Below are 23,777 nucleotides of genomic sequence, written 5' to 3' on the forward strand. Positions count from 1 at the left end.
CACGTAGCAAAGTATGACGGGATACGTAGTACAATGTGGTGGGTTTTTGTTTTTTTGTTTTACTAGGATGGACAACCTCTGGATGACGGGGTGCAATTCGTTCTTCGGATTTCTTCCGAGCCACAGGCATGGTTGACATTCTGAGATTGCTCAGTTTTATTAAACGCATAACATTTCCGAATTCATATTTTATGCTAAAATTACTGTATATCTAAAATACAGCTTGACGAGCATGTTGAGAGTACTTTGCTTTCTACCAGGCATCTAATTCCTATCTGAAATTGCACAACAACCACTATTACTCTTGAATGTTGTCCCTTCCATTAAGGAAAAAAAGTATCTCTAAGTCTACTTATAAAACACATAAACAAACAACTATTACCATGACTGGAAAAAAGTATGACAGATTGTAGGAGTCTAATGAATAATTATAGTGTACTCCAACATTAGTTAAGTTTCAATAAAGCAAATATTTACTTTCAGAAGAGTACATAACTTGTATTAGCACATGCTTACTTGTGGTTAACATAACCCAATCAATGTGTTCTACTACCCACCTACTAAACACATGGGCTGAGTTTGCAGATCTACAAAGCTAAAATGTGGTGAGCTAATTTCTAGTTCTATGTATCATATGAATATAGTTCTAGAATTACAACTTGACACTGTCATCATGTCTAAAGATTGACAAAGTGGCTGTATTCACTGCTACTGTAATAATGTGATTTTGGTTAGTGTTATGCAAACCCACTTATTACACTTTAACTTGCATGCACAGGTCACTAGTTCATTCAAAAATAAGAGATTCTGCTCAGTACATTGTGTGAACCACAAACATGGTATAAGACCAGGTGCCTTTTCCCCCCCCCTTAAATCCATTTTAAATAAGCAAATGAAATTCAATACTACAACCAAAGATATTTCAATGATTCTGTTGTTTGTTGCTGTCCACTACAGTTTCTATAAGACAAGCTGTCTGAATATTCCTACATAGGGCACATTTATTTGGATTTAACAGCAATGGAATAAAGCATTTTTACCCAAAAGGAAAGATGCAAATTGTACCCCTTAACTCTTATAATGAACCTAACACTTTTTGCTATGCATCACCATACAAGTGTAACATTCATATTCAAGCAAATAAAGAATGTCAATTAGGAATCAAATACAAAACATGTTATTTTATCCAACCACAGAGCATGTGTGAAGCAGACAGGAATTAACCAGTAACAAACCTAGTGACAGAACATGAGCTCAGAGCAATTTAATTACCTGTACATAGTTCAGAATTTTGATTCTCAATTTCTTTACTGCAACCAACAAGCCATAATGCTTTAGTAGCAATCAATTGCTTTATACTGTGCACTTAAATAGGAATATAAATAGTGGAGAGTCAATAGGAAATGCTTTGTGTTGTAGCTAAATAATGATTATATAGAAAACTATCAAATATAGAAATGGAAGTTCCTCTTGTTACAAAATTATGGATTTTGTAGCAAACTGAGTGACAATACAGGTGGACCCCAGTGGCAAAAACCCCTTGAAATTAGCTCTTTCTCTTAGATCATTGACTGCATTGGGATCCCATGAGAACAAAACAAGAGCCAGGAATCAAATGGATAGTCTTCAGTATCTTCCGTGAAATGTTCTCTGTTGGAGAATGTATCCTGAAACAGCGGATAAAAATGGCCAGATGACGACAATTCAGAAATCTATGGGAGCAGAACAATAACATGAAATAAGTTGTCTAAGTTAATGACTGGTCTGAAGATGTCATTTTTAAAAAGGAAGGTTTTGTGTATGTCCATAACACTAATCCCATACTTAAAATCTTATGTCACATAAAGATATAGAATGCTCAACTCTGCTGAGCATTAAATACAGGTTATGATTTTGTTCACACATTGTCAAATCCTTTTGTCATTTAACTATTCCAAAATAAGGCCATATAGAATATAATTAAACAAAATCCCAATACCTCTTCTCCTAGGACTTCTTTACAAATATTTTCCTGAATAGACCGAGCCTCAAACCAGTCGTTTGGGAGATTAGACAAAAGATCCATTTTGGTCACCAACTCCTGCCTTGCAAAACAGAGCAGGTTGTTCATACTAAGCCAGGCAGCAAATGCATTAAATAGCTTTAGAGCCTAAACTGAGAAAAAGCAATCTGCAGTTGTCTGTCTTAACAGTTGGTTTAGATCTCCAGAAAGAGCTGTCTAGGTTTTTGCTGACAACTCATTTAGAGCCTAGAGCAAAGAGGGCGACCCAATCACTTTGGACTGTGGCCTTGCCAACTGCTATGTGACCCTTCAAAACATTTTAAGCTAATTCAATCTTCAACCCACAAAAAGTTCCATACTCCTGTCTTAGAATGTAAATAAAAACACATTGGAAAAATGTAATAGGAGTAGTTGAAGATGTCAGCCGAAATGCTTCCACCTTCTGTTACAGAATCATAGCCAATATATAGGCAACCCATGGAAATTAATGGAATGAAAATATAAAATGGTACTTTACTCACTTCTTCTTTTCTCATACATATGATCCTTCTCATTTTCTACCTTAACATAGTGCAAAATACTCCCAGCCTTTAATGGGCACCAGAACCATTTGTCTCACTGAAGAGCATGACAACTCTGTTGACAATTAACTCTGTCTCCATGGTGATAAGGAACACCAAGGAGAGAGCATATGGACTGAAGATTAGGCCTGCAATTCCTAAATAGTGTGGGAGCATTACTTTGTAAGTGGGTCACCAGGCTGCTGGCAGTAAATATTGCACAACAAAGGTGGCTATTAACAATACAGAATTATAATTAAAAGTAAACCTGCCAAATGATGGATTTTATTAATAAGTTTCTGATAGCTAAATATCTGACTGGAGAAGTATATGGTTGGGTGTGTCTTAATTTACTTTTAAAAATTTCTGTTCAAACTAAATAAGCAAAATTAGAAATTTGAGGGTCTTCCTGGACTCACAGCTCCTACTTGATGAACAAGTGTTAGCTGTGGCCAGGAAGAATTTTGCACAACTCCAACTGGTGTACGTACCCCTTACACAGTTTCCTAAATTGGGGGCCCCTTCAGACAGTCATTTATACTCATGTCACCTTGTGATTTGACTTCAGTAACACGCTCTACATGAGGCTGCTCTTGAAAACCACTCAAAAGCTCTAATTGGTCCAGAATGAAGCATGCCTCTATATGCCCATATAACATCTCTACTTTGCAAGCTGCACTATTTGCCAGTTTGTAACTGGGTTTGATTCAAGATGCTGGTTGTTACATATATTTAAAAGTCATAGAGCTGGTTACTTGAGAGACTGCCATAGCATCTGCTTCACCAATTCAATTAAGATGCCCTCTAGAACAACGTTCCCAAGATCTGGAGGGACCGCACTCTGATGTTGTTTAGAAGAGCCTGAAACACTCATCCAGGTCTTTGCTTCAATGCATTTGCCATCTTTTGGCTTTAATTGCTTTAATTGTAATTTTTGTTTTTGTTGTTTTATTTGATTATTGTGAATCACTCAGATTTGTTGAGAAGCATTTTTATTATTAGAAATACTTTCCTCTCATGTCCAGGTGGATCCCAATCATGAAGTGCCCTTCGCCAAAGCTTAATCTGCATGTCCCACGAGCGACGACTGTACTTTTTATATTTATTTGGAGTACATGGATGAATACCTGATTGGCGAGCCATCCTAGAAGGAAGCATGAGAAATGAAAAAGCACCTCTAAGGCCTCCCAAAGAACAAGCACAGTGAGAATTGTTAAAGCAAGTCTTTTAGGGGTCTTTATCTCAAGACCAGATTCTAAAATGAGCAGCCCAAATTATAGGACTTTGAGGAGAACTGCTCATGATGACCACAAGTAGGAGCCCACCCAAGCTTCTGCTATATGTAGAGGTCTAATAAAAACCAAGAGAGAAGTAACAGTTACTGCTTACCTGGGAACCTGTTGGACAAAGTGCTGGTAACCAATGGTATTTTTCCCATAATCTATCTGCTTTTGTCTTCTTCGTAAGACAGCCTCATCTGTCTCTATATAAGTTCTACAAATGGAAGGAAAAATGCTAGAGAGAGAAACATATCAATTACTTAATAAACTATAGAAATATCTATTATGAAACTTACCCAGAACCTGGACTGGATTTTCTCGCCCAATCTGACCTTGTACCTACCCCCACACTCACCATTTTCACTCCAGGTGAGAAAACCTGAAATGACCTATTTGAAGAAAAAAAAAAGTTTGAATACTGAACATGGAGACACAATGCATCTGCATCTTAACTTTCCATTTGAGAAGTCACTATTCTTCAAATATTCGTGGAGTAAAAGAAATGAAGTGAGACTTTTACAGAATGTGGTAAAAATGTAACAAAATGATTTCTACACATTAGAGATAAAGAAGTAGCTCATGGTAAGAGCTCTCTCAATATGTAATCTTTTTCTCTGGAAAAACAACTGAAGCATCAAGCCTTTAAAAAAATTATCAACAGTAAAAACTGATCATTGGAATTAAACGTTTAAATTAAATACTTAAATACTTAAATGAATATTCTACCTACAGACTTCTCATGGTCTTTAAAAAAGCACAACTGAAGTGGCATAAAAGCACTCAACACAAATAATTTTGTGTAGAAATGGCTAAATATTAAAAGTACCATGATCTGCTATGTAATTCGTCACTCAAAAATGTCACTGGTGCATGTGGCAACTCTGACTAGAGAATTGAAATAGTATTAATGTAGGGGCTCATCTACTGGATGAAAATCCACAATTCATTTTGAACCACACCTTCTATTTAGGCAAGAATCTATTAGATTGTAATTTAAATGAAAAACCTTCCACAGCTTTTCCAAAACATCCAAAACAATTATCTTCACTTCTGCCGCCATAAAAACAGAAATATTATGAATCAATCTATACTTCCTCCAACTGATCCACAGAAGAATGCAATGTCCATCATGCAAGCAGATCTTTGCCCTCAAAGTAATTATATATTCTGGAATATAGTAACAAATTGTCTTCATACCCGTGCTCCAGTTCTGTCCATCCATGTGGCTAAGATGGGGAGCTACAGTATATGGGAAAAAGCCATTTGTAAGCATCCAAACTATCCCTCCAGAGATACACTGCTAAATTTAAAAACTAATAAAATAATATCTAATCTTTTAACTTTTTTATTGACTTTACATTGAACATCAAAAACATGACTAGTTCATAGATGATTTAGCAAGCAAGCATCTGTGTAATTTTCCACAATTTGAAAAAGCATGGCCTTTGAGATTTATGTAGATAGTAACTGACTTTGAAACATTGAGCTCAACACAGTAATCCAACTTCAGAAACTTTCAAACACTTCTGAGACATCAAATATTGAAATCATAACATTCAGCAGAAACATTTGTTTTTTCACTCACACTTAGAATAAGTCATTCCTAATTGTTTGCCTACATAAACTGTTTTACCTAGAGCCAAAGGATTTGGGCTTTTTTTTTGAGACTTCAAAGAAATATCCTAACCGTAGACTCCTATTATGGTAATAATGCAACTTCTCTTCCCAGTTTTTGTTACTTATTTTTAATTATCCTTTCAAACACAACTGCAGAAAATTGTTCTTCGCTGAAATGCAGCAATTCTTCCAGCAGACAGGCCAAGCAAATTACAACAGATAAGGAAAATTATCATTGCAATATAGGACTAAGCTTAATCTTCAAAAATGCTTGCCCATTCTAGCCATTCAGACGGATAGGTTCACAAATTGGCCCATAGCCCTTGATCCATAGGAGCCAAAGGAAAAAAAGAAAAAAGGAAACAGGCAAACTCTGTTGGGCAAGTGTTCCCAATCACCTAACACAACTCCAACAGTTAATCTAATGAAACAGTATACAGTTAGTCCTCGACTTACCACAGTTCATTTGGTGACCATCCAAAGCTACAAATGGCACTCCAAAAAGTGACTTATGACCGTTTTTCACACTTATCACCACAGCAGCATCCCCATGGACACATGCTTTATATTTGGATGCTTGTCAACTGTCTCACATTTAGGACAGTTTCAGGGTCCCAGTCAGAGTCATACAATACCCTTTTGCAACCTTCTGACAAGCAAAGTCAATTAGGAAACCAACTAACTAAACAATGTGACGAATTTAAGAACTGTTGCAACTCCTTTAACAAATGTGGCAAGGAAAGTCGTAAAATGGAGCAAAGCTCACTTCCGCAACATAAAATTTGGGCTCAACTGTGGTCGTAAGTTGAGGACTACCTGTAACGTTCCCCAATTAGGAAGCCAGGGGTTGCACTCCGTCTCAGCGGCCGCCACCCCGCTCACTTTACCGACTCAGAGAGATAAGAAAACTGGAGAAGGCGGTTTAAAACGAAGCTCCACCCAACACCCGAAATCCAAAGGCAACTACCGGCCAGTTACGGCAGTCGAGACGTCCGACAAAGAATTCGGGAATTGCATGATCGGCCCCAGAACCGGAGAAGCCCCGCTCCAAAAAAAAAAAAAAATCTTCATAGCCAGCATTAAACGCGGCTTTAAATCTCCCTCCGGCAAGAAGGGAGGGCGGGGCTTATTGCAGACCTCCGGCCTATCGCAGAGTAGGAAGAAAAAAGGAGGCGGTGATTGGCTGGGCGAAGAGTAAGAAACACGGGCGTTATCTCACCAACACAGCGCGGACAATAACACACGTGCATAAAAACCCCGCCTACAAAGCCCTCCTATCCAATCAGCCGCGCGCGCCACCGTCGACGTAAGACCGTCGGTTTGCCAATGAAAAAGCTGTTGACTCCGAGACGGAGGCTCTTCTCGCTCGAGCGGTTCGAGGGTTGGTCGGTCAAAGAGAAAGAGGTGGTCGGGATTGGTTGGCGCAGCGGCGATCAATTTTAATTTCTGAAGTGCTGTGGAACGTTCAGCTCGCCTTATTTTTTGGCTGGGGAGGGAGGGATTTCACAAAAAGGGCGGGGCCAGCAGAGGTGCTGCTGTTGCTGCTCCTTCCCAGGTCCTTCGGCCGTTCGTTGCCAGGCTGTGCTGGGTTGTGGGCTGATGGACGTCCAAGTCGGAAACCATCGGGGAGGGTTTCTTGGGTTGTCCGCGGCGCAGCCGATATTTTTCTCCAGCCCCTCTGCGAACGCGGGAATAAACCTGAGTTTGTTTTGGAGGCGGTGTATTTTACCTTGTTGTGAGCCAGCCGGTGATGCTGGTTATTCAAAATCCCGTCTGAAAAATGCAAAGCTCATTTCTCTTTAAGAGGAGGGCAACCGCGTAACTTTGACCAATCATTCTTTCCCAGCCCAATTTATTATCTTGTAGAGTTGATGTGGGGGGGAAATAGGCGGAAGCGTTATTGGGTATGTTTGCTGCCATCTGTGTGTGTGTATGTGTATATATGTGTGTGTGTATATGTATAGGTGCATATATGGGTGTGTGTGTGTATGTATATATGAGATTTAAGCAAAAAATCAAAAAGTTGAACTGGATATATCTCTTTTTAGCCTGATTGTTACTAGCTTCCTAGTCTAATCTCTCAGAGTTTGCTGCTGCTTGTTTCAGTTTGAGGTACCTGATTGTGAGCTCTTAAATAGTGATTACTATAATAAAGAGACAGGCTTGTAAAAATAAAAAAAGGAAACTGCTGTTTTAAGTGGTGCCTTAGTGGCGATCAGTAAAGCTGGTTTGAAATTTATCCCCCTGTAGAAATTATTGTTCATTTGTTTTAGTTCTAGCTGCAGGATGGCACTGAATATGATCAAGGATGTCAAGATATCTCTGCCATTTACTCCGGAACCTCCTCTTACTCCTGTGTTGAATCTCTCTTGGGATTTCCAAAACCTTAGCACTTTAGCAGGGTAATTTTTTTTTCCTTTTTGATACAATAATGTGGGGTGGAATATTTTCTTTTTTTTTCCAAAGGCATGGCACAGAATTAGCTGAGAAGCTAATCTGACATTTTAATTCTTTTTAAACAATCATACTAGGAATACTGTATGCCCAAGAACTATGGCAGTCAATTTATATAAGTTCCTAAATCCATCCTTAGATAATATATTTAGTTTTAGGAAAAGAAACATAGCTAAAACATGGATAAGTGATCTCCAGGTCTTCACCAGACATAAGTAGGTATAACAAATGTGCATATTGGGTTACTATAGTTACTTTATAATAAAGCTCAGATAACATGCCAACTTTGAAAATGAGTACATTGAGTTTGGTAATTGGATAAGACGGTTTATGAACTACCTGTAATTCATCCTGTATGCAATCTTGCTTGTTAAACAAGCCCAAGACCAATTTTAGATGGGTCAGAGAGGGTGACTTTTTACAATCCTCTATTTAAACAGCAGTAAATGGTAAAGAGTAATAAATTGCAGTTTTGAATTGTAGGAGAAGAAGACGATTTTTTAAAATTCCATTTTGGGGTTCTGTTTTACATCTGATATGGGAGCCATAAGGTTTAGTTCACTGCATATAGACAAACTTAGCTATTTTCTGACTTCTTTATATTGCTTTCAGTGACACTTGACTATGTTGGCTTTGATACAATCAATAGTCTTAAGTAGCATCTTAGGCTAGATGTTATCGTCTCAAGATATATTAAAATGTAGAAAACAGTTTTCAAATATAATTTGTCAGTTGATGTATGAGACTGTCTAGGGGTGTTCATCCTAATAAAACAAATGTCTATTTCAATGGTGTAATGGTAATTTCTGTGGATTTCAGTGTGCATTGCGTGTGTGTGTGTGTGCGTGTGTATCTACCTGCCTGTTCATAATTTGTAGGGACACACCAAGACGTTGCTTAGATCTGTCCAATATCATCAGCAGAGAAGAGGAAATTGCCTTCTCCTTCAGTCAGTCCCCAGGAGCACAGGAGATTGGTAATAATTGCTGCCTGCTGTAGAGTTTTAGTTCTGCTATTAGTAAGCAATTTGATCAGCATGCAGGTAGTCCTCAACTTACAACACTTACAACAACTTACATCTTACAACATTTCATTTAGTGATTGGTCAATGGCACTGAAAAAAGTAACTTATGGCCGTTTTTCACACTTACAACCCTTGCAAGCATCCTCATGGCCATGTGATAAAAATGTGGATGCTTGGCAACTGATTCATATATATGACAGTTGCAGTATTCAGAGTCCTGTGATTTTGTGACCTTCTGACATTCACTTAACAACCGTGTTGCTAACAATTGCAGTGATTCACTTAACAACTGTGATAAAGGTCATAAAATGGGGCAAAATTAACAAATGTCTCACTTAGCAACATAAATTTTGGGCTCAATTGTGGTTGTAACTTGAGGACCACCTGTATACACCTCTAAAAACAAGTTTTGTTGTCATAGACAAATCAGTTCATCTATTATATCAGAGGGGTCAAACTCACGTCCTGGCATGATGTGTCATGACATAAATGGTATGGGCATGACGAGTTTGACAGCCCTGTATTATATCAACTCTAGTATTCTAACCAGTTTAGGCAATTACTAAAGCTATGAGAAATTCTGTGTTAAATTGATTTTTCGTAATCTTAAATCTGGTTATCTGTATTATCTATTTTATTTAATATATTTGTTTCCCAAGGCAGTATATTGATATGTTTATAGAACATAACAAACCTAGCTATAAACCCAAGCCAGATATCCATGTAAATTTCACTGCTATATTCCAGATTTACAAAAAGTGTAGAGCTATTTGCCTGCACATACAGCTGCCTCTGTTATGTACTGAAATACAGTATTCCAATTACCGTTTACTCCCAAGAAATATAGTTTATAAAATTCCATTTTTTAAAAAAATTACAAAAATTACAAATTATTCCTTGATTTCACTACTTATATTAACTTTGTAATTATATGATAAGCTTGGTTTTATAGAGTTATGTGGTTTCTTATTTGTTAGGCTTGTATTTATGGTTTGGGGAACTCTAGCAATATCTTAAACAACTGAATATATTTTGCAACCCTATATTCCATATTGATTGGACATCTTTAGCTGAACCAGGATAACTAATTTTCAGATATGAAAGATAACTTAATCTGTTCACCCTGATTTAGATTCCTTAAACTCAAGTGTATGTACTATTTAATAGTATAACTATTACTAGGTTTTCAGGTTTCTATTTTCTCACTTTGTGACTTGCAGATAAAACTAACTTAACAGAATTCCAGGATCAGCTGTAAGTTCTACCTACTGATTTTATAGCTTAACTATATTAACTTTATGGAGCAGTGGTATTATAGGAACCATTCTTGGGGGCCCAAAATTACCCACACTGCTGCACTCTGCACCAGTTGTAACTTCCAAAGGTTCTTCAAGGATAGCCCCACAACACAGTTATTTTTATCTAACATATGGTGCAAACCAAGCCAACTGTGATTTATTCAATAAACTGTTGAATGGTTAAATGAAACATAACATATCCCAATATGTGAACCAGATATCCATTTTCAGTGGATGCACAGGATTAGATTGGGGAGTATGCTAAATTTTTACTCAGTTCATACCAATGATCTCTCACTAGTTCTCTTTTTCTCTCAGCAGAGACTCAGCGAAGCAGAGTGTGCAGTTGCTCCAGGTATTTCCTTTCTGCTATGATGGAGTTTAGTTACCTTATGAGAGGCTTTTTAGGTGAATCTGAGAACCAGGAGCACCAATTGTTGATGCTCTTAAGTGTTATATCAATATATAAATCAACAGACATACATACATACCAAACCAGAACTTGACAGTACCATTCATTTCCCTTGATATTTTAGCCTGAGGTATTGTGCAGCACACCAAGTTACCTCCAGCAAATTAGCGGGGAAATTCGGTGTCTTTCAGTGAACAAGAGAAATGTGAGTACCTATTGTAACAGATGGGCTTTTCTGTAAGTAACCATAACCTTCTGCCAAGATCCAGGTAGATCTTTCTGCTTCATGGCAGTGATGTCCACCCTAATTTTATCATATGGCAAAAAAATATGGATGATGCTTTCCAGAAGCAAATTGCAGATATTTCTGAGGGTCATGGGGGGATGTGAGATTTTAGTTAACTCAATATCTATTGTAACCACATTTTGTAATTGTAACCATAGAAAATGGTTGAGCCATAAGTTTAAGCCAGTTTCCAAGCACCCAAAATATGATCACATGATGGGGGAGTGCAGCCATTTTAACTTCAAAATCAGGTTAAAAGTACCTTTGGGAAGGTGATTCCTTCATAACTTTGAACAGTCTCTGAGAACTACCTGCTTATTCTAGTAGCTCTTAATAGATTTTTGCTGATTAGGACTAAATGATGAGTTTTTACGATTTGAGCATTAATAAGGGCTGAGATGAAAGGAAGTGTTTATTTTTACTGAAATAGTGCAGAAGGTGTTAAGTTACTGAAGTTGGTTATACTTGCCTGGAGGAAGGTGAGGATCAGTGGTGCAAAGTGGCAGGGGGAAAAAGGCAAGTTTTGTTGGCATTAAAAGAAATGTATTTTTTTAGATGAGGTAGATTTTCTTTATGTTTGTCAACCCCCACTTTCATTATTACATACGATTTTGGCACCATATTTTAAAAAGAATTCAGAAGATTCAAAGAAAAGCAATGAAGAAGCCATAGGAAAAAAGACCAGTTTCAATATTTTGGTTTGGAAGATTTGAATACAACATGACTGTATTTTGGGACTCATTAATCAAAGCACATATCCATTAGATGCAGGTGCTTCTTGACTTACAATCACAATCAGGACCAGAACTTCCATCACTAAATGGTACAGTTGCTAAATGAGTCATCATGAGACCACAACCAGTTTTGCCATGGTTGTTAAGCATATCGCACAGTCATTAATCAGATTGCTTGTTGGAAGCTGGCTGAGAAGGTCAGAAATGGCAATCATGGCCTTGGGACGCTGCAACCATTGTAAATATGAGCCATACCCAGATCATGATCACACAGCTGCAGGTAGTAAGTGCAAAGACTGTCAGTAATTTTTTCAGTGCCATCATAATTTTGAATGGTTGTTAAATGAACGGTCATATTTGAAAACTGGTAGATTTCATCTGTAATTGGTTTTCTTTCCAGAAAGCAGAGGATTTAATGGACTGTGAGATGAAATCTCTTGGCAGCCCAATAGATGCTTCCGGAATCCCAGAAGCCTTGGATGGCTTTTCTGAGGAGCTCTGTTCCAGTGAAAAGGAAGAAACTGAGGTGAGAAGCCGGGGTGGGATTCTGCCAGTTCGGACCAGTTTGGGTGAACCCCTAGCTCCGAAGATCAGCTGGGAGCAAACCAGTTCGCTCCGACAATCATGTGGGCCTGCCCAGCCACCCTTGCCTTGTACTGACCCTTATTGTCCCAGCTGATCAGTGCAGAAGAGCGGATTGCTACTCCTCAGCTGTGTTACTTCCCTGAAGTAACATAGCAGGTAAGGATTTTTACATTGCTGTTAACGGGCGCACATGAAGCATGCAATCGCCAAACCGGTTGTTATACCAGCAGCATCCAACCCTTGGTGAGAAGGATGAGTTAAAAGTCACTTTGTGGGCAGTTGTATTCATATCAAAAAAAGACCAGAGAAAGCAAGTAGAGATTGCCAACCATGAATGGCAATAATGCCAAGTAATAGGAGTGTTGGGTCTGATCTGCTGCCAGGCTGGAGGAAGTGCCTTTGATAAGGGCTATCAGAATGATCTTTGGGGAAATTGGAGGTAGGAGCTTGTATTCCGTTACGCTGATGCATTTTCAAACGTTAGAGAAAAATGGCTAGGTATCTTGTTCAAAGGGTAGGTTTAAATACAGTATTCCAAGACACTACAGGTAGTCCTCAACTTACAACAGTTCTTTTAGTGACCATTTGAAGTTACAACAGTACTGAGGGGAAAAATGATTTATGACCATTTTTCACACAACCGTTGCAGCATCTCCATGGACACATAATCAAAATTCAGATGCTTGGCAACTGACTCATATTTATGATGGCTGTAGTGTCCCGAAGTCATGTGATTAGTTTTTGCTACCTTCTGAGAAGCAGAGTCAATGGGGAAGCCAAATTCATGTAACAACCATGTTATTAATTTTAAGTGCACTGATAAACTGGTAAGAAACATCATAAAATGGGGCAAAACTCACTTTACAAATGCCTCACTTAGCCAACAGGAATTTTGAGCTCCCAATTGTCGTAAGTTGAGAACTACCTGTATTAATATCTAATGCTCAAGATTGTCATAGTGGTGGTGAGAAGTTTATACATTTTATCCCAAGGTGAAGATTCAGCCTTGACTTGGGACTGATCTTTAAAACCTAGATATAATTCAGTTTATTTGTTGGAACTGGCTAAATTTCTAATAATTCATTCAAACCCCCAGAGTAGCATGCTAGAATAAGAAAAGTTCATTCATTCTGGGGTTTCAATAATGAGTTTTTAGATTTTCTACTCTAGTAATTTCAGTCACAGCCTGCAACATATCTCAAAATGTTGAACACTGGAAGAGATTCTTTGAACCACTTCTATTTCTCTTCTGCCAGATAAAAATGAATAACCCTAATTAGAGCTTGCTCCAAAGTCCATCAGAAGTTCTTATGCTATTCATCTGTCATGAGTTCTAGAGCTGAATCACCTCAGAAATACCTCCCTTTCTGTACTGTATCTGTAGATTACTAAATGAATATTGATGTAAGTACAGGTAGTCCTCGACTTATGACCACAATTGAGCTCAACATTTCTGTTGCTAAGCAAAACATTGGTTAAGTAAATTTTTTCTCATTTTACGACCTTTCTTGCCACCGTTGTTAAGAGAATCACTGCAGTTGTTAAGTTAGTAACATGGTTGCTAAGTGAATCTGGCTTCCCCATTGACTTTGCTTGTCCAAAGGTCACAAAAAGTGGCCACATGACCCCGAGACACTGCAACCATTATAAATATGAGTTAGTTGCCAAACGCCTGAGCTTTGGTCATGTACCCATGGGAATGCTGCAGTGGCTGTAAGCATGAAAAACTATCATAAATCACATTTTTCACTGCCACTGTAACTTCAAATGATCACTTAATTAACTGTTATAATTTGAGGACTACCTGTACTAAAATATAGTCATTCCTTCATCCCAAAATTTTTGTTTTTGTTGACGCACATAGCCATCCTTTCTTTCCTTGTGCATTTCCTTATAACTTTGACCACGGTGGGATGAGAAAATGATCCAGATTGGGAAAGTGGGAAGTGGGCAGAATCACAGTCCTGTAGAGTATGAAATTGCCACTCAAATGCTGGCAGAATTAAAGGAAAGGTGGTATTTTTGTTAATAGAAGTGGTTCTACATTTGCCACTCTTCTGCTTCTGTATAATGAAATAGCTCAGGTTCAGCAAACATAGCCAGATGAAGAAGAGGACTGAGAATATTTTGTAAGGTGAGCTTCCCCAGTTGAAATCCTTCTTTTGTACAACTATTAAAAGCTGTAAGTACCTAATGTTCTCTTTTCATCTGGCAATTCTAATTTTTTTAATGCTCTGTTTTCTCCTGTGATTCCTCCATAGAAGTCCTTTTCTGCCCACCACTCTAGCATGGCTGCCTTGTTGTCTGGACCTCTCCGTGCTCAGGACATCAATATCAATGGGGTAAATGGGGATTTTTTTAAAATCAGCCATTTATTTAACTCGGGCTGTTGCCTTGTAGCCAACAGCAAGTAACAGCTTGTCTTCCAAATGATCCAGTCTGAAAACAGCAGCATCTAAAGGCTCAAATGTTTAATGTGTTTATGGCTAGTTCATTAAAACAGTTTGTGGGCTGATTTGCAAGGCTTTTGCAAAACTGAAGCTGTCAGACTCATCTCATAGAGCTAGCAATAGTACAGTTGTTAGAAGTATAGTTGATAGAAAAAAATATATCAATCAGCCCATCCTCCTTAATGAGACTGATGAAGTCAAATGTAGGGTCCTTTCTTGCTTCTATCTTGATCTCCATGTTTGTTTGGCACATTTAGCAGGTCTTCATGAACAAGAGCTACCTTTTCCGATCTCCATCTCTGCCAGCAAAACTAAACAGACCTGCCTCAAAGAGGACAGTGAAAAGCTACGATGATGAAACTCCAGCGAAAGTGACATGGAAGTGCAGCCCAATCCAAGAAGGGCCAGATGGGGTAAGAAACGACAGTTAATCCTCATATCCAGGACCTTTTCCCTAAATTCCTGGGTTTTGGTATCAAGGCTAGAATGATCAATGGAGTAGAGTAGAGTAGAGTAGAGTAGAGTAGAGTAGAGTAGAGTAGAGTAGAGTAGAATAGAATAGAATAGAATAGAATAGAATAGAATTAGAATTAGAATTAGAATTAGAATTAGAATTAGAATTCTTTATTGGCCAAGTGTGGTTGGACACACAAGGAATTTGTCTTGGTGTAAATATTCTCAGTATACATAAAAGAAAAGATACATTCATCAACTATGTCAAGAAGAATAGGTAGGGAAGCACAGGTATTTTTCTCTTGTTCAAATCGAAGGTAACAAACAGCCAAGATGTTTAGAGGAACCTTGCTGGCCAGAAATCTGTTTATTACAGCATTATGTTTCATCCACTGATGAGCAGAAACACCCAGTTTACACATTTGATAGGGCTAACTATTTTACTTTTTTTCCCAAACAACTGGCATTTAAGACACGATGCATTAGATTCAGCAATAATCTATAGGCCTGCTATCCCTGTATCTTCCTTCAGCTAATTAGATTCCGATGATGTTCAGACTACTTTGCAATTCCCAGCACAGCAGGATTACAGATAGTTCTAAATCAGGGGTGTCAAACTCACATCATCACGGTGGCATCATGTGACGTATCGGAACTTTCACCCCTTTTGCTAAACTGGGTGTGGGCATGGCCAGCATATGATGCATCCAGCCCATTCAATTTAGAGCAATGGTCACCAACCAGTGGGCCACGGCCCACTGGAGGTCCGTGAGAAAATTTTAGTGGTCCGCAGAGAAATGTCACCCCTCAGAGCACCCCCCAGAGCAATTAATCCAGGCTGTGTGGGAACACAAGGCTGCGCCACCCACATGGCCTGCGGGAACCCTCCCTGCCCTCTCACTTCTTACCTGGCAAATTTGCCTGCTAAGCTGCTATTTTTTCTTTTTTCTTTTCCAACCATCAGCTGTTCTGCTGTGCCAGGAGATTTAGATTATCTAGAAAGCAGGAAATCGTTGGATCTAATCTTTAGATCTTCGGCTCTGCTTTTAAGCAGAGCTGAACCTCCCTTAGGACTGAAGGTTCTATTATTCAGTGCAGACTCAGCTAGCCAATGGCAGAAATACAGATCTCTAAGTGATTCTGTGAGCAACTCAATCTGCCTGCCTGCTTTGCCTGATTTTGAGTAAAAGTTGCTCTTTTTTAATAAAAAATTCAATATTTATATAAATATTTATAATATTTACATACAAGCCATGCCCAGCCAGTCACATGACCACCAAGCCACACTCACAAATTAGGCCACACCCAAGAACCGGTTGTTAAGAAATTTGAATCCCACCCGTGCCTCTGTGTTTTTGTGTGTGTGTGTGTGTGTGTGTGTGTGTGAGAGAGAGAGAGAGAGAGAGAGAGGGAGGGAGGGAGAGAGAGAGGTTAGATCAGATCTCTCTCTCTCTCTCTCTCTCTCTCTCTCTCCCTCTCCTCTCTCCCCTCCCCCCACTAACATCAGCAAGCCACCGTCAGTCAAAATTCATATTAGTGGTCCCTGGGATTTAATATTATGAGTTTGGTAGTCCCTGAGGTCCAAAAAGTAGGCGACCCCTGATTTAGAGAGCCTCTTGGTCTTTATTTTTAATTTAGCATCCCAAATAATTTGGCATTTAAAAGGCACCAATCCCAACACTGGTCCTTAAAGAATTTTTCTTTGTAACTGTTGTCATTAGGATAATTGTCCACTTAGCCCCAATCTCTGCCTTAAAATGAATGGTTTAAATCTTTTTATCATTAAGTTCTTCATGGTCTGTTTTGTAATATTTATTGTCTATTTGTATTTTCACCATGTGTTTTGTTTTTATTTGGTTAAGAATTTTTCTTTAACTGAAGTTTCCTTGCCACTCATATAATTTCTTACATGATCATTAATTGCACAGGGATCCTCCTGTATTTATTGGGACTGTTTTTGATCCTAGTTCTACTTACAATTATGGTTTAAATTCAATGGTTTTGCTCAGACTGACAGTTGAATCAGTCAATGAACATCAAGGGTTTCATTACGCTTGTATCCAAGCTTTCATCTAGTATTAAATATTTCAATTCTCCCGCTTTGACACAGATCTTTGTATTTTTTGTAGAAATATTTAACTGTTATTAACTGTATATTTAACTTTATTATCTCAAGCTTTCTCATGCACAGAAGACTGATCCTCGCAGTTATTTGTCTGCATACGTATTGATGGATTGCCTGCTTGTTTATAGGTTATGCTTTTGAAGAAAACAGCCTCCCTTTCTGACATCAGGATCATCAGAGCCCTTGATCAAGACCAAGGCTTCAGGCAGTTAATTGGTGATTTCTCTAGCGTAGGTGCCTTCTTGTTTCTCTGATTCTTTTTGGGGGAGGGTAGGAAGAAGAATGTTGACTTTGTCCATGTTATGCTATCCCAAACCTTCCTCCTAATAATTGAACAGTGCCGAAACAGTTGTTCTGTACTGTTCAGTCTAAGCACTGATGAAAAGTTTATCAGTATGGGAAATTTGATTATGTGTTGGCAGACAAGACCTGCCATCTGGTAGGTAACAGATTAGAAGAGTTGTTTGTCATGTCCTACAGCTGGATGATTAAGACTTCCAGTTAAGAATTGTATAAGTAGCAGCACACGCTAGCATAAAGACACTACTTCACTTTTAGAAATTCAGATAGACATGATTCTAATCCATCAAGCTCAAATGAAAAGTCCCTTCTGTAACGGTGTGATGCAAGACTCATATGTGGTTGGCCATTCTCACAGATTACCAGAGAACTCTGAAATGGACACTAAATCAACCTGAAATATTCTTCTAACTTTGGAGCATGTTTTATTGTAGGGTTAGGGTTAGGAGTTTAATGTGACCCCTCTTTCCATTCTCAAACAATTCTTAAGGTTAACACTATTCTGTAGTAGTTAGTGTGATGCCAGCATAAGATAGCTGCCAGAATGCCATTAATAGATTTATATTTTGATTTATTTTTAGTACTCAACTAAAAGTGCACATTAATTTTTCTCAGATCCAATGAATCTTAAATTAATGTTCTTAATATATCTAGAGCTTATTTCTGAAAAGAAGCATTAGAATAACTATAGAAAATGGAGTCTGTAATGTTATTACATTATCCTGCATCCAGTTTAAAACAACAGTTACAAGAGCAAAATAGTGAAAAGTGATTGCAAACAAATTCTAAATCTGCCTGGATGAGCTTGCCTGCCTAGTAAAATAGAGCATCGCTTATATGAAAGTTGAGCAAAGCAATATCTCTGATACCAATACATAAATAGTCATCCAGATATAGAAATTGCATGAACTGGTACAATAATAATCAGAAACTATGGGCAACATCCCCCCACCTATACTTTTACATAATAAGTTTGTTTCTTCAAACTTATTTGTAATAATGCACTCCATGGTGCTTTTTTACCCTTGTCACATCCTGCTATTGCCATTTTGTGATCCTGATTATTTGAATAATATGAATACTATAGTATATTGTGGTGGTGTTATTACAGTGCAGTCTTGAGCAACTTGCAATAATCTCCACCATGATACTAGTCACGGTAAACTATCTTTATTTGGCTTTGAAAAATTAGAAACTCCCACAAGGGAGGGTACCAAATGTTCATTGACATTACATATGTAAGAACAAAATGGGGGGGGGGGGTAAGAAGTGATAATAAATGGACTTTCAGATCAAAACTTTTCAGGCAATAATTTTCCACAGTGCAATTTTTGAACAATGCCTGAAATAGCTCAGAAAAAACAATCTTAGTATATGGCCCAAACAATTATACTGTCTTCAAAACACGCAGGACATTTTGAATAGGGAATTATGATGTATATTTGTTATTATCTTAATATACATGTAGGTGAAATGTTTGCGAATTTACTTCAGGGCATTTTTTCCTGAATCCGGTGCATCTTATTTCCCAGCAATCACATTCAGGATTATTTTGCTGGTGTTAGGGTTTATCTTGCTGAGGCTTGAAAAAGCTAGAGGATCTTTTGAATTGTAGAAATTTTAAACATTAAATGTGATTGTGTTTCTCTAGGTCTATGCATTGCCAACAGTCACAGGAAGGCATTCGGATCTGAGATATATCACTGCAGATACTGTAAGCAATCATACCTGTTCATATATCTGACTTCCTCTTTCCATTTTGATTTTGCAAATATGTTCTCACAGGTCAGCTGAATTCTAGCTGTACCTCCTTTTCATTAGGGTCACTTGGTTCTGTAAAAGTTTCAGAAGATAGCTGAAAGGATCTTGCTGTAGTTAGTACCTAATCAAGCAAGCTTCTCTGTCCTTAAAATTCTTCTGTGGAGTATCTACGGGATTTTAGCTACACCATAGTCTCAATGCTTATTCAACTCTCCAGCCAAAATGCTTGGGACAGCATTTATTCTTTGTCTTCATAATAACTCTGTGAGCTAAGTAAAACTTAAGAGATGAAGATTACGTCAGTGTGGGTGCCATTCTTCTCTTTTTACAGATGGTAGCACTGCTCCACAATCAATTTCAAAGCCTTATAGAGAAGTTCTACATTATTGACTGCCGCTATCCCTATGAATATCATGGGGGTCACATCAAGGTGAGGGAATCATATTCTGGATGAATCGTGTTCTGCAAAGGAACTCATATGTATAACATGCTTGAGGAATGTCTTAATAGCAGCCTTCCTGGTCTGGTGGCCTTCAGTTATGTTGAAGTAGAACCCCCAGCCATCCCTACCTGGCACAGTCTGTGGCCTACTGATGGCAGAGGCCCATATTTTGTTTCTTTTTACAGGGGGCCTTGAATATTCACAGACGAGATGATTTATTTGACCTTTTCCTGAGGAAACCTCTGCTTCCATCATCACCTCAGAAGCGCCTCATCCTTGTATTCCATTGTGAATTTTCTTCTGAAAGGGGTCCCAAGATGTGAGTGTGGACCACAGCGGGCTGTGGGGGTGGAGGGGACTTTTTGGAAAAGGGAAACAGGTGAAGTCCCTAGATAGGCAGGAAAACCAGTTGTCTTGCTGTGAAGGTGTCGTTACCTGAGAGAGGAAGACCGAACTATGAATGAATATCCTGCCCTGCACTATCCTGAACTTTATGTCCTCCAAGGTGGTTACAAGGAGTTCTTTCTAGAAAACAAGGTAACAATGAGACAAAGACCATTGTTATATATTATAGAAATGCATTTTATCTGTCAGATGATGATGATTCCAACAATAGCAAAGATCATATCTTCTTTCAGTATTCCATATCTTTTTACCCAGATTGATTTTAAACTAAGAAACCTTAATAAAGAACCCTTGAACAATATAGTACAGTAATAAAAATGAAAATCTGCCTAGTAAAGAAGCAGTTAAGAATTAGATATTATTTGTATAAAAATTCAGCCAATTTAATCTAATGCTTTTAATTAATTAGCAGCAGGAAAATTTCTGGATATTCCATTTCAGGTAAGGTCTTAATCTCTATTTGCTTCTGGAAAAGATACATCATAGAAAGGTTTCCATCACTTATTTTAACGTTTAGGTTTCTACATAGTGCTGCCTATTTTGATTCAAGCTACAGAGTGCTTATAGAAACTGAAATCAGCACTTTGAAATGAGTCAAGTTCTTTTAAAATGAGAAAAATATTCTGTTTGACAAAAGATGTGGTATAAACAGAAGTCTACAAGTTGTTTTCAGAGGCAGCCCCACGGACAATACATGCCTTGGTCTAATCCAGAACTCTGCATTTCCCAGAGTGGAGCTATAGGCAGATTGTTGGGCAAAGATTTACTTGATACTGTCCCTTACTGGATTATGTTCAAATTTACCCTCAGTTAAGAGGACACTATTCGGAAAAGTGTGTGGCAATCTTATGCTTAAAGAATCTTTAAGAACAGAAAAATTTTGCATCTTGTAATTACCAGAAAAAAGAACACAATTATAAAACAACTAAATATCCTTTTCATATGCTTATAGGGCAAATCACGTGCTTTCAAATTTATCCACACAGGGTAGTTGATGCAGGATATAGAAAAAGAAAGAAAAAGTGCTTGGAACTATGTACCCATAGTGAGGCGCTTTGAGAAATCGAAGGAAGATTTCACGCATTACTTGTGTTTGGTTTGGAACATCTAGATCCAGATTTGGGAAGGAATGGCATCGAAGAATGACACTGGAATTTTATTTTTGCACTCTGTAAGGCATCCAGAGTCACAATACAATGGAACAGCTTATAAATTCCATAGATGACTAAATAAATGGAAAAGCAACATGCCTAGATATGGGCTTTTCCTCTTATCCCATTAGTATCTTTCCTGTTTTCTAAACGTTTAATGGAAACAAATTACGAGATTTTACTTGTTTCCCCCTATGAATCAAAGAGCCATAATATACTGATTCTCTTTTTTTGAAGTTGTATGTTGTTATTTTTGTGACTAATTGTTGTGATTAACTAAATTGTGGGCTTTAAATTATGGGAATATATATCATTAAAGAGGACGTGGTGGCTCAGTGGCTAAGACCCTGAGCTTGTCGATCAGAAAGGTCGGCAGTTCAGCGGTTTAGATCCCTAGCACCACGTAACAGAGTGAGCTCCCGTTACTTGTCTCAGCTTCTGCCAACCTAGCAGTTCGAAAGCATGTAAAAATGCAAGTAGAAAAATAAGGACCACTTTGGTGGGAAGGTAACAGCATTCCGTGCGCCTTTGCCATTTAGTCATGCCAGCCACATGACCACGGAGACGTCTTCAGGCAGCACGGGCTCTTTGGGTTTGTAACGGAAATAAGCACCGCCCCCTCGAGCCAGAAACGACTAGCACGCATGTGCGAGGGGAACCTTTACCTTTATATCATCGTTGATCTCCTTTTCTGATAGGAGCTATGTGAACCACAGAGTTACCGTCCCATGGATCACCAGGATTTCAAGGCAGAGATGGTCAAGTTCCATGTTAAAAGCAAGACCTGGGCAGAGGAACGGAGGCGCAGAGATCACATTGTTCGTCTCATGAAGCTATGAGTTCAGAGCCAGGAGGAGACCGCCTCCAAGAGAGTTCCTTGGCCAAAGGAAAAGCTGCAGCATCTATAAAACGTGCTGAGAGGCTAACAAAGTGAGCTTGCCAGGATCAAGCAACCCTGGCAGTGGTTACAATGAGGAGTGCTCCAAAATGCAGAGATCCCTAGTTTGAAAGTACTGTGGCCAAGTGTGGACATTCCTAATGGAACAACTCAGCAAAACTGGCAATGGCCCCTGTGAGAAACAATGCCTAGAATGTCTCCTAAAGCAGCAGGCTGAGCTGCTTTGTAATCCAGACTTTAGCTAGTTTTCAGAGGGAGACTTAATTCCTTTTAAATGTTACTTTAAGTTTTTGGGCCGTGAGTGCCTCATTTTAATGGAAGAATAAACTGTTCTGGAAGATTATCAAATGTTGTTTATGTATTTAGTTTTGTATCCATATGTAAGTAGCCTTAGTAGCTGAAAAATTAAACGCTCATTTGGAACGATACCATCCAGGTGAGAAGAAAAAGCATGAGGGAATCATTTCATACTTGTTTTCTTTCAAGGGGTTATCTTCTTCTTCTAAAGAAGAATATCTTAGCAATGAGTGACTTGGTTTAAAAAAGTATAATAAGCTGCTATGGCGCATACCTTCAGATCTTGTAAAATTGCCATTCCAGTTGAATCACTTCTTTTTGGCAGTTCTGGAAAAATGTTTTTTAATGATCGCATACACGAACAATTGTAATTCTGGACAAAAATAAAATTACATATTCAAACTTATTCTAAGTTGATACTTCTTCAGACAATAAAGGTGACAAAGTAATCTCTCAAATAAGTACATTCACAATATTGTAAAATTTTAGAGCAGAGGTCTCCAAACTTGGCAACTTTAAGACTTGTGGACTTCAACTCCCAGAATTCTCCAGCCAGCTATGCTAGCTGGAAAATTCTGGGAGATGAAGTCCACAAGTCTTAAAGTTGCCAAATTTGGGGACCCCTGTTTTAGAGGCTTATTGTAATTACCAAGGTGGCTTTCCTCAAATGCTTCTCCCCTCATCCCTTCAAGACAATGTAATGAGGTAGAATCGGTCGAGTATCTCTTGCTACTATCTCCAATAAATCCCACTAACATGTTCTTGGACTTACGTGAAAAGAAGAGTTATACAGGTAGTCCTCAACTTACGACCACTATTGAGCCCAAAATTTATGTCACTAAGTGAAAATATTGTTAAGTGAGGTTTTGCCCCATTTTACGAGCTTTCTTGCCACATTTGTTAAGTGAATCGTAGCAGTTCTTAAGTTAGTAACACAGTTGTTAAATGAACTTTTATTCCACATTGCTTGCCAGAAGGTCGCAAAATGTGATCACATGACCCTTGGACACTGCAACCGTCATAAATATGAACCAGTTGCCCAGCCTCCAAATGTAATTTACATCAGGGGTCTCCAACCTTGGCAACTTTAAGACTTGTGGACTTCAACTCTCAGAATTCTGGGAGTTGAAGTCTACAAGTCCTAAAGTTGCCAAAGTTGGAAACCCCTGATTTACATGACCATGGGGATGCTGCAGTGGTCATAAATATGAAAAATGGTCATAAGTCACTTTTTTCACTGCCG

General features: G+C 38.4%; 2 protein-coding genes across 2 annotated transcripts; one reads left to right on the forward strand and one right to left on the reverse strand.

Annotated features, from left to right (window-relative positions):
- Window positions 1-1,418: 1,418 nt before the first annotated feature.
- Window positions 1,419-4,329, reverse strand: LOC113449911 (oocyte-specific histone RNA stem-loop-binding protein 2-like). The gene is made up of 5 exons (XM_026721043.2): window positions 4,139-4,329; window positions 3,952-4,056; window positions 3,571-3,706; window positions 1,979-2,080; window positions 1,419-1,712 (listed from the first exon to the last, which is right to left on the reverse strand). Exons 1-5 carry the CDS (start codon window positions 4,198-4,200, stop codon window positions 1,560-1,562), a joined length of 558 nt encoding a protein of 185 aa, XP_026576828.2. The 5' UTR covers window positions 4,201-4,329; the 3' UTR covers window positions 1,419-1,559.
- Window positions 4,330-6,913: 2,584 nt separating this feature from the next.
- On the forward strand, window positions 6,914-22,938 carry CDC25C (cell division cycle 25C). Its single transcript, XM_087924135.1, has 15 exons — window positions 6,914-7,014; window positions 7,733-7,861; window positions 8,792-8,889; window positions 10,158-10,191; window positions 10,554-10,590; window positions 10,772-10,852; window positions 12,068-12,193; window positions 14,514-14,594; window positions 14,960-15,115; window positions 17,409-17,510; window positions 19,232-19,294; window positions 19,673-19,771; window positions 19,969-20,102; window positions 20,209-20,320; window positions 22,038-22,938. Exons 2-15 carry the CDS (start codon window positions 7,746-7,748, stop codon window positions 22,176-22,178), a joined length of 1,380 nt encoding a protein of 459 aa, XP_087780261.1. The 5' UTR covers window positions 6,914-7,014; window positions 7,733-7,745; the 3' UTR covers window positions 22,179-22,938.
- The last annotated feature ends 839 nt before the right edge of the window (window positions 22,939-23,777 follow it).

Source organism: Pseudonaja textilis, chromosome 2, assembly GCF_049901715.1.
Source record: "Pseudonaja textilis isolate UNSWEBS1 chromosome 2, rPseTex1.2, whole genome shotgun sequence".
Taxonomy (NCBI): domain Eukaryota; kingdom Metazoa; phylum Chordata; class Lepidosauria; order Squamata; family Elapidae; genus Pseudonaja; species Pseudonaja textilis.